We start from the raw sequence: 16083 nt of genomic DNA, 5'->3' as shown, positions 1-16083 counted from the left end.
AAAAGGCTAATTGCAAGTTTTCTTTGCTGGTGTAGATGGAGCCATTGTTCCCAGTGTTTTTCTGCTCGGACCACACCTCAGGGTGGCACATTGACCCAAGAAGCACCGTAATATACAGACATAAGGAGGATCGGGGAGACAATGAACACTTCCTTATCTTCCTGGCAGGCAGTAGCTCATCCTCAGTTTGGATTAGACAGGAAAGGGGGAACCATCAGCTGGAACCAGGAAGTGAGACGGCACGCGACATCTCGGGCCCCACGTCGAGCTCGGTGGCGTATGACTAATCTTGTGTCCCCTGACCGAACGCGCTCCGTCTCTTACACCACTTTATCACTGTGTGTGAGGGGGGCCAGATTAAGGCCACATTAATTCACAACAGGGAAGCCCTTTTAAACCCAGCCGGTGCACTGATAAAAATCGAAAGGGCTATTCTCCGCCATGGGAGGATGTGCATGCGAAAGATGAAAAAGCAGGATGAGTGGGAGGCAGAAAGAGAGTATGACTGTTGAATGCTTTTCAAAAGAGAAATCTTTTGCCTCCCAGTCATAAAGAAATTATTAACAGCATCAAGATAATTAGGATATGTTATTTTTGCTTGACAAAAGACAACACTTTCACATAGTTGATGTCATATATTATTGAACAATAACCCTTTATGAAATATTCGAGTTACAGCACGAATTGGGCAGTAAATTTTGGGGTAAGTCTGAGTGAAGAAAGAAGCCCTCAGGCAGAATTGAGTGTATTTGTTTGATTTTAAGAGCATAGTGGGTCTTTTCAAAACCAAACTGAGCGAGTGACACAGATCAAAAGTGCTTCAGACGGGCAAGACTTCTGGGAAAACAAAGAACAGAGAAAGGGGGAAAAGAAAGAATAGGGGTTTGTGCATTCATGTCAGAGAGAACCATTAAAGTTGTAGATTAAGCTTATTCAGACTAAATAATGAAGTACCTGTATTACTTCTAAGAAATGCGAGACCTAGTAACTACATGACTTAACAAGTACTTTAGTGGTTTATCTAGTCCTGACAATGTATTTGTAGCCATGATAGAGGCGTGGCTCAATGGACAGCATTGTCAGTCAGTCGGACTCTGGTACAGACAGAAATAACGTAACTGTTGGATGATTTGACGTGGATTTTTTAAAAGATATACATGGAACTCAAAGAACGAATCCTAGTAACTTTGGTGATCCGCTGACTTTTCCTCAGGCACCGCCATGAGGTTGACATTCATGTTTTTTCAGTGAAACGTCTCGACAACTATTGGATGGATTGCAATGACATTTGGTACAGACACTCATATCCCACTGAGGATGAATTGTAATAACTTGATCCCCTGAAACTTCATCTAGATCCATAGACCTGTCAACATTTTTATTAAAAAAAAAGTATGACCAAAATACCTGCATAAACAACCGTCAGCCTCAGCTGTACTTTGTGTTTAGTGTTCATGATGAAATGTTAGAATACTAACATCCTGAACTGAGATGGTGAACATCAGCATGTTAGCATTGTCCTTTCATTTGAAGCACTTTATAACCCTTTTCTATAACCCTATGTGCTATATTGTATGTGAGGATATTGTGTGAAACCAAATGGCAGTAACTTGGTACTTGTGTCCTGTCGAGTGATCTGCTGTACCTGACAATGGTTTTTCAAGAAAGACGGCAATCTCAAGGTGGCACAAGATACTCAGCAAGTCCCAGGTTTCCTTTCACTTCTTCAATAACAATAAGCAGATATGATGCTGAACCCAGGGTTGAATGACAGAATTCAATGTATATTTTTTGCAATGTGGTATTCTTTTATTGACACCATTTCTTGTAACACTGAGCACCCCAATAACACAATATCTGTATGCTTGGCCAAGCATGGCTCCATCCCTTATTCACTAAGCCAAGGTATGATGTGTCCAGCCTTTGAAGTTTGAGGTTAAGTTTTGCAGTGTCTGCATGTGTGTGTGGGGTGGTGGGGGGGGGGGGGGGGGGGGGAAGGGAAGAGGCTCGCCTTGTGCCCTCCTGTAATCCTGTTAAGCTACTGGACAATGGAGGAACAGCTGGCTTGGTCTTCCCTCGCTCTGCATCGAGTGTAGGGACATCATTCAGATGAAGAATTTGAAACTAGAATAAGACGGACAGATCCAAGTATCAACTGGTCTATATCCTCCGTGTCCATCTACCTATCTCTTTTATCTATCTTGCTCCCTCCCTCGGGTTGCTTGTGGTGCTCCCTCAGCCCGGGTGCTCCATCCATTCTTATGGTTCAATACTGGCACAGATGTTGTGGAAAGATTAAGAGGCCCACTTGTGCCATTAGTCCAGCAGCAGGACCTGGGAGCAGCAGGGGAAGACTTCTTTAATCAGTTTTATTGGAGCTATGCTATTGGGTTAACACATCAGGGTCAGGCCCAGAGCCCAGCAACACTCTTGTGTAAATGTGTGTGTTAGCAGAAGGGGTATCCGTGTATATTGACACCTAAGGCGAGGCACTGTCTCTCTCTCTTTTATGCACACATGTTGGTCATGGGTGGAACCTGAGACTCAGATGTAATTAAATAAGTGATCAAAGACAACCAGACTAAGAGTCACACACGCTGTAGCCGCTATGTGAAGCATTACTTAAACATGCTCAAAATGACAATGTTGACATATTAAAACCTGTACCAAATTTCACTTCGTGAATATATCAAGCCATGTTTGGGATCCAGAGGAGGATTGTGGGTCATTAAAGTCAGTAGGATTCATCCCCCGGGGACCATGAACCTCGACAGAATTTTGTTTGACAAGTTGATGAGATATTTCAATGGATAAGGGAAAAGGTTGACCGGCTTGTGGCACTTGAGGGAAAGTCGCATGATCAAGAAAGTCGCGGGGATTCATCCTATGGTCACCTAGGATGTCTGTACCAAATTTCATGGTAATCCATCCAATCGTGTTTGCGATATTTCAGTTTGAACCCAAGTGTTGGAATACCATTGTCAGCCCTTGAGCCACACCCAAAACCAAACATAAGGTACAAACCAGTTCAGACGAGTTAAACCCAGACATCTTATTTTCATTTTATTCTGCCACTTCTTTAAAATGACTTTCAGTTGAACGAAGGTCTTTAATGCTTCGCAGTTTAATTTTGAGTGCATTCAAGCTGTTCAAGCTGCATGGGAAATCTGAACTTGTGTCCCAGTGCTCGAGGACAACTCCGTCCTTATGGGCCACTTGACCCTGCTCAGCGAACGTGGTGTGAGGTCAGCTGGTCAGACGCCAGTTTGGCTGCTAGCTTATTGAGTAAAGAGACTGTCGGGGTCTCATATTGCCCCCGGTGATGCTGCACTGTGTGGTGGTTAAGTTGCGATATTGAATAGCGAGCAAGGAAGGGGGAAAACGCAGCCCCTGGGTGTGTGGTCACAGCGGTTCAAGAAACATTTCCATTTGCTTTTCTAAATAGCCTTGTTCAATGAAGCAGGGACAAAGAAATTGTTAGCGACTGATTCAACAGTGATTTGACTTGTTTTAATGGCTGCCACGGTTCATCTGACGCCGAGCTCTGAGCGGTTTCATTATCGCACACTTTGTCCGTTTGTGTATATGTGTGCATTTTTGTGCATGCGTCTACCTCGCTTTGCCCGGCTGCACAAAGGAGACATAACTAAGATTGGACATTAAAAACACCGTGTTTCTACGACAACTCACTAATGAATGATTTTTGCCAAACTAGCAGTCTGAAAATTATGAACAAAAGGTCCCTCTGTGTTTTGTTGAATAGATCCCAGTTTTGTCTTTCCTTTACTTTTGTGGGCTTGACCGCCTTTTGTTTCTCTTTTAACTCGGCTCATTATTTGATGATTAAATGACTGGAGTCACTCGGGCTCTTTTTTTTTTTTTTTTTACAGAGTCAGTCGTCTTGCGTCAACAATTGGGATCAGGAGACAATGAGTGGAGGACAGACAGTCATTATGAGGATTGGATCTGAACGCTGGCCTCCTGCAAAGTAATTAGACAGTAATGAATAGTTACAATGTAATTACTAGAACAAAAAACAGAAAAGGATGCCGCTTTTCAATTACCATCACGTACCATCATTTCCCCTCGGCCTTTAGCTGCGTTCTGTAAGTAGCACTCTAATCATGTTTTCACCTTGATGAATGCTTCAGAGTGTTAAATAATGTATGGGTTATGGCTATTGAGTCGCCCTCAGGCTCTTCTCACGCCATTGGCTTTGAGACGCCCCGCTGTCTACACGAGCAGAAATGTTGCTGTCTTGTATTGATCTTTCCATACATGACGTGACATCTAAAAGTCACATTCGAAGCAAAGTCTATCACCACAAGTGGTTGAGAATTGATTTCATCTTTTCACAACAGCCATATGCAAGTGAAACCAGCTAATTTGACTGGACGAAATGTGCTTCCAGCCCCGTTTCCAACTTCTTTGAAGTAGAATCCGGTGCTGTTTTGAACATCAACAACCGAGACCAAAAGCATCATAAAATACATAAATCCGAGATTTATGAGTCCTGGAGGTGTTTTTAGTCTGCCTGCGCTCACGTTGTTTTTCGTGTCCGGGATGTGTCCCCACTGAGGTGTTCGAGGCAACTTTGTGAGAGAAAAGTTTCCACTGGTAACTTATTTAACAGCAGTTTGTTGGTATTTTGCAGGGCAGGCCTCAGAGCAACGGACCGAATGCGTGATCATTGTTCCTGATTAGATCCACTCTCTACCCATGACGCACTGCTCTGTCTGTCGCCAAGGGTACTGTGGCCTTTGAACATCTTGGCGAATTATTCACGCAGTTGTAATTACCTGCTATACCTAAAATTCTGACTGAGTTTTCTTTTTCAAAGTTTATACTCAGATTTACTGTAGATTCAAGACTGAAATGGCTCAGAGCTTTCCCAACAAGTTTCTATTTTCAGAGGAACGTGCAGAGTGGCCAATTTTCTTTCAATCACAGCCATATAGGACATTATGCTAATGTGGCGTTTCAGGCTTCCTTTGAAGTGCAACACTTTCCCCCTGCAGCATGCTGTTTTTGGTTAACCTTACACTGACTGCAGATCCCACTGACGAACTTTAGCATAAAATATGAAATGACCAGTACAGCTGTTTGAACCCACTTCAACCCTAAAGTTAACTACCTGTCAGAGGATTAATTCAACATGCAACTTACAGGTATGACACCACTCGTCAGACATCAAAGATGATGAAATGCATTTTGTTTGTGCAATATTCTCCACACAATTTCAGCAGGGTTCAAATCCCACGCCTCTTAAAAGTTATACGAGTCTCTTGAATTTTATATGAGAACATGAGCCAGACATCTGTCCAATGACTCATGTACGCAGAGGCAATAGAACAGGATGATGAAATGAAGGAGAGACATTGTGGAGATGATGGAAAGTGGGTGATATGAACAATAAAAAGGATGGTGGTAGGCCATAAATGACCACAATGATGATGTCACCTCCTGTAGTAAAGACTTGCATCTCAGATTTCCTTTCCTTTCGGGGAAAAATTGAGGAATAGGATGGAAAATTTCACATTTATGTTGCTATGTGGGTGAGACTGTATATTAGAGTGTGTTCTGGACACACATCTAACTATCTGTGTCCGTCAGCAAATCCGACTTCAGGGATGGTCACAGTAGCAGTTCAACCAGAGTTATTACTAATCCCATACTCAGACTACAAACATCAGCGCTGAGAAAAGAGTGGGAGAAACTGACAGAAGAGGAGAAAAAGAAACAAAGGAAATAATCGAAGAACCCTAAAATTCATTAGGGCGGCGATGTCACCCCTGAGTCGGTGACCTCATCAGAAAGTGACGAGAGTGGTCAGAGAGAAAGGGTTAAGTGTTATCTGGGGGGCTGTATCTGGATCTGCTCCGACGCCCTTGACTGAACCACTATGGTCCTTGTCATCACCAGTCATGCAGGTGCATGACTGGTGATAAGGAGGATGACGCATCTGTGCTCTCTGCTCGAAGTCTTAACAGTGACGGCTATTCGTCATACAGCCCGGGTGGAAGTTCGATAACAGATTTTTTTTTTTTACTGTTGGTCAGTAAAACATATACATTTCATTGTAAAATGAATGATACTAAGGTGTAAACCACCAACCTCTTGTAAAGAAAGAATTACTCAAACTTACACACGGAACATAAACACTTGAGTTGAGAAAACGCACAGTACATTGTTGAGCATTGAGCGAGTGAGAGCCCTGCTTCCCTTTGTGACGGACGTCGAAGGCCGTCCTTGCAAACTGAACATTTCTAAGGACAAAACATGTTGTTTTGTAATATTCATACGAGCATTTCCATTATATATATATATATATACACACATATACACACCACAAACAACAAGATATTTGTAGTCATGTCCAGGGGAACAAATTATAGACTTCTATATGTTAATTTATACTGCATGAGTGTATTAATATTCATCTTTGTCTTATAGAAATTAAGTTTTCAGGGGAAACATAATTGCTGCCTCGATTAGAATCATTTGCAACTCGTTATACAGGAAGCAAGTTGAATCCAGGCAGTTAGGTAGATGGTGGGCGTACGAAATATGAGACTTTGACACTGATGACCAGGGTTCGTATCATGTGTTTTTTAAAAGAAACCAGCATATCCTGCAGTTTGACTCGGGTACTTGACTCTGCGGGTAGATAGCGAGTAATAACATGAACCAAATGTAACGTCTAGTGGGAATTAGTGCTTGTCCCACGGGATCTCACAGAAATATACGTGAAATGGCTGTGACCAACACAGTTTAACATTCAGACCATGGTTTGGGTTAAAAGACTCTTATGTATGCCTGATTCAAAATAACTCAAAGTTGACTTTTGGTTTAAAAAAGTACACAAACACAGGTCTCCTGGGTGAAAGTGCTGGACCCATCCATCCACCCTGACCGCCTCTATTTATGGGGTTTGATCAAAACATGTTTCTGTTGAACCTTTTTGTGTTCACCACGACAAATTATCCTTATTGACTCTCTATTGTGCCTAATAACATTATGTACAATAGCTGCAGTATCAAAAAGTGTGAAAAATTCTAATTTCAGTTTGACTTTGACCATGTGTCCTAATATTCAATTCACTTTTTCAATGTTGGACCAAGACCTAACTTTAACCAAGTGCTGCCAGTTCTTCAACATAACCATAAAAATGTTCATTGACAACTTCTCATGATGCTGATTTAAAAGGTAATCTGGGCAGCATTGCACTTCTGTCAAAGCACATTTACCATATCAAATTGCTATAATTTCGAGTGTAACACGGTTGTAATACCTTCACTGGGCTCTCAGTTGATCTTAACAGCATCACAGAGTCTTCCATCCACCTCTCTCCCCTTTTCCTTTACTCCCCCTCTGTCCTTCCACCCCTGTGGAGAGGGGCCAGTTGGGCTGGAAGCTAATTTGAAGCCAATCAATACCGGCCTGTGTGTGTCAGCCTAATCCTGTGCCCTTGCCTAACTGTCGGCAGAGAGAGGGAGTATCTGTTCGGTGACTATCACTCTCTGACTGTAAATCTATGGTGGACAATAAACACCACCCATCCAACACTCCAACTGAGTGAAAAATGCCATCTGATTGAATTCAAATGAGATCGATTTTTTTTCACGCCACATCCAGTTGTCAAATGTGGGTGCAGACAAATAGCCATCTCAGTAACTCGATTAACTGCAGGGATCCTGTTTTTTTTGTTGTTTTTTAATTGAACGTCCTGCATTGAAATGTAGGGATTTCGCACGTTTCTGGAATTTGTACACACATAACAAACAGATGCACTCTTGCCCATACAAATACAGACCCACACACACAGCATGTCCTTCACATCGCCTGCAAGCTACAACACTGATGTTCAGATCCTGAACATGCCCAAGATAAGACCAGTCCCCTCCCCTCTTCTCCCGGCCCTTCTTCCTTAAAACAGCCAATGAGGACGCCGTCTATTCATGAGCCGGGAGTAGGAGCAGGCATGTGTAGGCAGCCTGCCACAGGAGGAGGTGTGTCTCCATGAGCCAAAAGTGTGTGTGCGTATACTAGTGTGTGCTCACACTGGGAGAGGAGGTGGTGGAGAAGAGTGTATGTAGGCATGCAAGGGAGAATCAAGAGAAGGAGTGACAAGCAATAGGGAAAGAGAAGCCAGGTGCTTTTGCTCATCTTACCACTGATACACACCCCCCCTCTCCCCCCCCCCACCCCCACACACACACACACACTAAAGGAACTACAGCCACAAGCTCTACTAAAGGAGTGAGCTGACACACGTGGGCGTGTGTGTGTGTGAGAGAGAGAGAGAGAGAGTTTCCTGCGCTTGGAGCAACAGAGGGGATCTCTGAGGATACACGGATGAGAAAGAGGAGTGGGGGAGCCAAGGAAGAGGAGCCCGAGTGTGTTTCGCCCCAGGGGGAGCTCCCACACACCGCAGACAAGGCACACACTCCAGCGGGTACTCTGCACGGTTTCCCTGACAACTAGGATGGGCTGCAATTTGTGCACCTTGCAGAAACGGGAAGAACACTACAAACTGCTGTATGATATTGCACAGGTAAGTGAGTCTTGGAGGGAAGAGGGAGGCGGTTCGGTGGGGTTGACGAGTGGGAATTATCGGCGTGATGAGCTTAAGGACAGCAGAGGCGATGAGGATGATCATTGCAGGGAGGATTTTGAGAATTGAGCATGAAAGTGAGACAGAATCACAAGCAGGAACTGAGCAAAGTCAGTCATTTTGAGAAAGGCACTAGGCAGGTTGAGTGGCGAAACGAGCAGAAAAATGGAAAAGGGACATGAGAGAAATGTACAAAAATGAGTTACTTCCTAGCAGCCGGAGAGCCAGTGTGTGTGTATGCCTCTCCATCAAAGTGAGTGGAGCTAGTTATTTCTCCTCAGCAGCAGGAGATGCGAGTACAAGTTCAGCTCTTTTTCTCGCGCTGGCTCCGGGGGAATTCATCACATCTCCTCTTGCCTGTGACTGTCTGGAAGCAATACAGTTCAAAGAACAGCCAGCAAATGTGTTCTGCTGTTTCCCTCTCTGTTGTCTGTCACACCTGGACAGGTTTTTTTTGTTGTTTCTTCTGACCTGATGTGACAGTTTTCAACCCTGCTGTCATATATAAATACTATGAAGTTTCTGCGATGTTGATGCTTTTAAAAAAAATAAAAAAGATCGGCTCTGGTATTTGGCACTTTTATTCATAGAATTTCCCTCAGATGTAGACAGAACAACAATAGAAGAAATATTTTGACTGATGCTCTCGGTGTTATCTCCACAAACAATCACATTTTCATAATAAGCAGTAAAACAGTGAATGTTTGGCTGGAATGTGTTGATTAGATATGAAGTGTCAGCAAGTGTGAATCTACTGATAAACAGATAACTCCAATGTGCCATTCTTTTAGAAATAGATGATGTTACGGGTTTGTTCTCTCTGCTTCTTGAAAACGGTTTCATCTGTGAACTAAATTCAAATCCAGAGGAAGATAAACAGGTGAATTGTTGCTGCACGTTTTCTACGGCAGCGATATGTGTTGAGCTTACTGTGGGGAAACACGTGCTCTGGTACTTCTCTGTTGTTGATGTACAGTACGGGCGAATACGCGGCCAGCAGCAAGGATTCATTCACCATTTAGTATCTTACTCGGTTACAGACGCCGCGGAAACTGGATACAGCGTAATGAGAACGAGCGCTTCTGTTGGTAGTCAGTTTTAAATCATACCAGCATCATATCACAAACTGCCGTCCGATGTCTGCAGTCATGTCAAAAGTGTGTGTATTTACAACACTGGTGGGAAATCAACTCCTATTGTGGACAATGACTGCAAGGCTGTTGTCAGTGTTGATGATTGTGTTATAGGCTTTATAAAATGTAAGAAATACATTATCACAACCCCAATAACCTCAATCGCTGCTCCACGCTGTTTTCATGAACGTTACTTACTGCGCCGCAGTCTCGAGCTCATTACGCTCGCTGACTGAGTGCCTCAATGCTTTAATGAGATGGTGGATGTCTGTGTTGTCTGCCTGGGTGGAGTGCAAGAAAATGAGCCTATTAGCTAAAGGAAACCCGAAGAGGTGAGGCTCCTTTCATACCGCCGAGGTGAATTGAGTAAACTGGCCAGAACAAAGAGATATGTTAACACAGGGAGCAATAAAAAAAAGTAATTGTTTTGACAGAGAAAAAAGGATTCAATTATGTTGTGAAATAATATTGTTTGACATTTTGGGAAACACATTCACTTTCTTGCCATAAGTTAGATGAGAAGGTAGATACAACCAGATTTAGCCAGAGCAAGCAAAACTGTCTCCTTTAACTTTGGAAGAATTACATGGAGAGTGTGCGCTGTCCCACGTGCATACTGTAGGCTATGTATTCACTGGTTTACCTTAAAGAAAAGAAAATATTTAACAGCCTATATATATATATAAAAGCCAAAGCTCAGGCAACATTCATTTGGCATAGTATAACAGCAGATGCATGATTGTATCACAGAGCATGGTGTTTTTGTGGAGAACATAAAAATGACCTTTGGTTTCCTCCTATTTCCGCATCACACTGTAGGTGTCCTGGCGCTGTGGCAGACGTCCAAGAATATTGTGTGTGCGAGCAAACCCGCACTGTTAAGCGCTCTGCAGCATGTGACAGTCAGCGAACACCTACGGTTCTCATTACCAGTGCAAAAGAAAGAGAGAAAGAAAGAAAAAGAGAGCTCAGTAAGTGTGTCAGTGTGACTTCATCCCGAAGCTCGAGGCTGAGGGGGATTCTACAAATCCAGAGAGACTCCTCAACAATCCCTCCGCCTCTCCTCTCTTATCATTCCAGACTCATGTCTTCTCTTCTCCTTTTTCATACTTTCTCCTTCTCCATAACCTTCATTCGTCTCTCTCTCCCCCCGCTGTCCTTTTTTCTCTCAGCAATCTCTTTCTCCCCTCCTCTCACTTTATTTTGGCACACGCACAGCACTGCATATTCTAAATGTGCTTTTGTTCTTTCAACGCTGCTACAATAGGACACCACCTGCTCATTATACCAGTGAAAAACCAATGGCTGCTGATAGTGTTGCTGAAGCAGGGATCTCTCAGCGTTGGACGTTTGTCCAGGTACTTTGGTTATGCATCCCTCTTGTCTCACTCCCTTGTGTCGTGGACGGTGAGTTTCTTGTTAAGAGACATTTCAGAAGAACAGATTGATGTTGTTGACATTGTTTTCACTCATCCGATGGCATCATCAATTCAAGTCCTGATGCTTTGACCTCCACCATTCCTGTCCAGAATTTTTGGAGCTAAAATGTAAAATTCTATTTCAAGGCCTAGCTCGCACCAGCATTGAAAATGATTCTCCCAGGTGCTCAAAGCAAATCAGCTGATGTTACAAATAGCTTTTGAATAAACTGCGTGCCCCCTTAGAGATCTAACAAGCTTGCTAACTGACAGTAAGCAGTGAGCAAGCTTGTTGTTCCTGTGAGCGTATGTCCCTCTCCAATAAGGCTCCTTATTGAAAGAACGTAGCAATGCTGACGGCAAACGGACAGCATGGACGCCTGTCAATCACAGGGCTTCAATGCTGCACAGGGCGGGTCTTGCTAAGAATATCAGTAGGATTCATAATAACGCAGCAGCGGCGGCTGATCTGTAGCGGCTATTGCCAGCTAGAGTAGTCCTTTCGGGTGATTCTTCATTTAAGATGGAAAAAATGTCTTTTGTGGATGAAACAATGACGAAATGGATTGCAGCTATTTCCGACTTACAGTAATGATTTCCCCCCCCCAAAAACTATATTTGGAACAGACCTGTTCAGCACTTTCCATTTTGACAAAGTAACGGAGCATTTCAGAGGCCAATTCCAGTTGTCAGGCCGCCCATGGTGACCCCTGCTGCCCAGCGGCCACTGAGAGAGTTATGACTTCCGTCAGACCATTTACATTCAACGTTTCATTTGTGACTGTGTGTGTGTGTGTCTATCTCTGCACACTCACACCGCGGGGGTCCCATTCTGGCTTTAGTAATTATTATTCCATGTATTTTGCTTGTGGCTGTGTTAAATTGTGACACAGCCTCTGGCCTTCAGAGCCTCACTGGACAAATTAGTTTTGTCCTTTTAGCTCAGCACTGTTGTATCACACAATACAAGAGCCAATAACTGCTCCGCGTGTAATCCTCCCCTGCATTTCTGCTAAGTAATAGGGTACGGTATGGAAGAATTCCTGAATAATTATGGTGCAAACGAGGCATAAGCATGGCTTGTTGAGAGCCTTTCAGTCAGGTCTGGTTCATATTTTTGTGACATATTGCACCCTCTTTCATGGGTGTGTATGGTTGTGTCCCAGGTCAATATTTGGTGTGAGCCAGTCCTCCGGACACAGATGCTGTGCCACATGTCCAGCCTGTTAGACAGCATGAAGGGGGCTAGACAGTCACCCCTTTCATCCCTCCTCCCGCCACCACCTATGGTGGTCAGACCCACACAGCCGTCACCTCCATATGGTCACCTCATCCAGATAAGGACGTGGAATATGTCGGTGCTATCGGTTACATCAGCCTGAGAGGTTGAGAGACGTGTAAGGCAGAAAAATGAAGTGGAAAAATCCACAAAACCGCAGTCATCATGCAGCTACCGCATGATTATTCCTGTGATCCAAAAGTTAGAATGCAATAGGAACGCTCCCAGATCTCATCTCTGAATGATGTTTTGAGGTCATAAAATGTTACAGATGACCAACAGGGGATGAACAGAGGTGGTATCACCTGATTCATCAGCTGTCTTCTTACTGGGGGGGGGGGGGGGGGGGCACAACACTGGTGCTGAACTGCCTGTCTCTGATGGGATTTCAAGCTTTTTCAGAAAGTATAAAATGAAGTGGGCTTTCCATTTATTGCTGCCTTTTTCTGCCCAACAACTTGTCTTCCTCTCTGTGCAGGTCAGTCGTCAGTTTGACCTTTTTACCCGTGTGTGGTTTTGAGATGCAGTTTTGAATTGCATGTCAGAAAATGGAACAGATTTTTACAAACATACATCATTGCTTGCATTGAAATCGGTCCGTGATAATGGTCATGAATTTTACTGCAAAAAAAAAAGGAAAAACCTTTAACGCTCACACTTTTTAAAGCTTACTGAACGATAAACTTCGGGTAATGGCTTTTCCCCTACTAAAAATGTCAACGTAGCATTTTGTAAATGAACTCTGCTGTTGAACACAGATCATCTGGTGTCTTCCATCATGGTTATAGTTGCTCGTCGGAGCACAGCGTGGTGGCTACCGCATGATTTAGAGGTGCATATGGCCTCGTCACCGGCGCTGTGAGAAGCACGTCTCCTGGTCGCCGGCCAAACTGGAAACAGGAAACGGGTGATTTCAGGTTATCGCGGTAAAAATCACCCTGGTGTTGTTGTGTCTGTGTGCTTGTTATAAAAAAAAATATGGAAACAGTTGGAATGGATTGATGTGGTCTTTTAGTTTTTTGTTCCTGTGAATTCATTCGTGCGTGTTTTTACTTGTGTGAGTGATATGGATGATGACAGTCAGCTTGTCACTCTGTTCATGTCTGGTGTCTTTCTTTGTGTATCTGTCTGCCCGGCTGTAAGAAAACATACATACACACCACTTTTCCTGCCGAGTGTGTGTGTGTGTGTGTGGGGGAATCACAAAGTGAGAGGAAGACGGTCCGGCGTTTAGAGGGGGGGCAGCAACAGTCGCCGTTTCACTCCACCAGCCAACGATCTCCCCCTGCGTTGGCTCTGATAAGCCCAGGATGAAAGCCCTCCATGTGGGCAGAGTGACACTCCTCTACCCCCCCCCCCCCCTTGTGTCTCCCCTCCACAAAAGGCACACAACCACACAGCATTGTAAAAGAGGTAAATATGCCTATTTGCACATACTGTGTATACATTAATGTACCACACGGAAGGAAAATCACACGAATCCATTCATCAGCTTTACGGTGTGTTTTCCTTTTTTTACGACTCTGTAAAAATGTCATTTGAGCTCTCAGTGCCTGACAAGAGGACTTATCAGTTGTTATCAGCCTCTAGCTGATTACCATACTCACCAATTGGCCAAGTGGCCTGGCCAAGCTGATTGGAGGTATAGGGAGAAGGGGGACAGAGAGTGGTGGGGGCGGGAGAAAAATGGAAAGGTGAGGAAGAAAGAAAATGAAAGCATGAGGGGAGCGAACCAGAGCGAGAAAAGACGAGCCATCAATAAGTCCTTTAAACTCCCCCATTCTCCTTCTTAACCTCGCCCTTTCCCAAACACAATGTCTCTTCCTCCTCCTCCCATCACTTATCAGTCGCCAAACACAGTTTCAAGTCTGTTCCATTCCACTGCCCCTGTCTGTCTCCCTGCCTTGTTTGTCACCGTCTGTCTACCCGGCTCATTTATACACTTTGGCGTGACCCCGCCCTTGGAGGTGCTACAAATTTCCCCATGCGTGCTGGGAAAATCCTGCAAAGAAAGATATAGTGATGGAGGACACAGACATGTCAGTCAGGGAGGACACTAATTGTGTCTCGCCTCAGTGTGTTAGCCGTCAGCCGATGATGGTTATATGGTTTGAAGCCAACCTTGTGCCGGAATAACCCAATAATGCACCTTATGGCCACACGCTGCAGGCTATGTTTTGTCAGGTTAGACAGATGTTACGAGGAACCATCTGGAGCTGTTATGGATATGTTGCAGGCATTTGCTGCTACAAAAATCTACACCTGCACAGAAAAATATCCCTCGAGATATTTAGCTGTTTCAGGGGAAAAAATGCTAAGACACAACTTCTTCGACATAAAAACATCTAACGACATCCATATTAGCATAAAATTCCTCTCAGTCAGATCTTTGGATGAGTTCTTTGGCAGCGAAGGTGCAATTCTCATCCGAGACCAAATGTCAGTTAAACTATAAAAAGAAAACCTTTTTTCTCTTTGCCAAGAATTTCTCCATCTCCATAACCATTCGGGGGAGACAGGGGGTATTTGTTACAGCTTCTTTCAAAGAACAGTGGCTCTGAATCGTGAACATGTACAGCCTGTAATGTCGGTCATGATGGTTTCTCTCACCGCCACCGTCACGGATGTCACATCCGCTCTACAACATGTTGTGGAGCTAAATCATTCTGCATAAAGTATGTGTCTCGATAAGGCTTTTAGCTCAATGCTTAAAAATGCCACTGCCAAATGTGTTCTGAAGCCACAGGGTGGATCCTGGGTCCAGGTGGTCTAAAGAGAGATGAGGTTACAACAGGCCACTGGTGTTGAATTCCCACTTTACCAACTTGGGGCTAGGAGTCATTAGTGCCACTCAGAGCCTCGCATCGAGTCCAGTTACAGATAGAATAACACTAAACCATCTGCATAGGGGGAGGGCGGGGGGGGGGGGGGGGGGGGAGTTATTGCATTTAGTGCAGGGTGTAACCATAAGCCTTGTGTTAATATGGGAAAAGCCCTCGGGATGGAGAGTGGCCGCAGCACTGTCTTTGTTGTTGTTCGTTTGAGGAGATGTAGATCATGAATTGTGTGGTGCAGTTTCATTCAATCTCGTTAGGTGCGGATGAATGAATGTATGGCTGTAAATGCAGAGACAGTGCAGCACAACGGCTCCAAACAACGAGCACAATGGCAAATTATTGTCTGGAGGAAGGTTGTTAAGACAATTGAAGAATTGCATATGCCTTGGCTGAACATTTCACAAAGGTTGGTCAAGAGGTATCCTCTGCTCACACTCTTATACTCCAACACCCGTCTTGGTGTGGATTGAGTGTTTTTCCCTAAAGTGCAGAGCAAAATGCCCCCCCCCCCCAAAAAAAAAAACACTTCATGCTGAGAATTGTTCAAAGCAGAAATCCTCAGGAGATACGTGTTTGGAGAAAAAGAACAAACCTTAAAAGAACAATATAATACTATGTTCAGTCTTTTTGCACAACTGACAGAAATGAGAAATATGTGCCGTATTTGCAAAGGAACTTAAAGCCACGTCTATGTGCAACAAGGCCTCCAAAGACAACGTGACAAAACATGTGTATGCCTATCAAAATGACCCATATGAAGATTTTCACATCTGTCAAAGCTGTAGTTAAAGTTTGATAACAT

At 43.9% G+C, this 16083-nt stretch overlaps 1 protein-coding gene across 1 annotated transcript in view; it reads left to right on the top strand.

The window, feature by feature from the left end:
* Positions 1-8485: 8485 nt before the first annotated feature.
* The window catches only part of pdzrn4 (PDZ domain containing ring finger 4), a gene marked incomplete at its 5' end in the record, with an annotated part of 31514 nt that continues 23916 nt past the window's right edge, over positions 8486-16083 (top strand). The window contains one exon of the mRNA XM_079294349.1: positions 8486-8554. Coding sequence (XP_079150475.1) covers positions 8486-8554 — 69 coding nt within the window. The remainder of the gene's footprint in view (positions 8555-16083) is intronic.

The sequence above is a fragment of the Melanostigma gelatinosum genome (genome assembly GCF_949748355.1).
Source record: "Melanostigma gelatinosum genome assembly, chromosome: 22".
In the NCBI taxonomy this organism is placed as follows: Eukaryota; Metazoa; Chordata; class Actinopteri; order Perciformes; family Zoarcidae; genus Melanostigma; species Melanostigma gelatinosum.
This window is presented reverse-complemented; position numbering and strand designations above follow the sequence as displayed.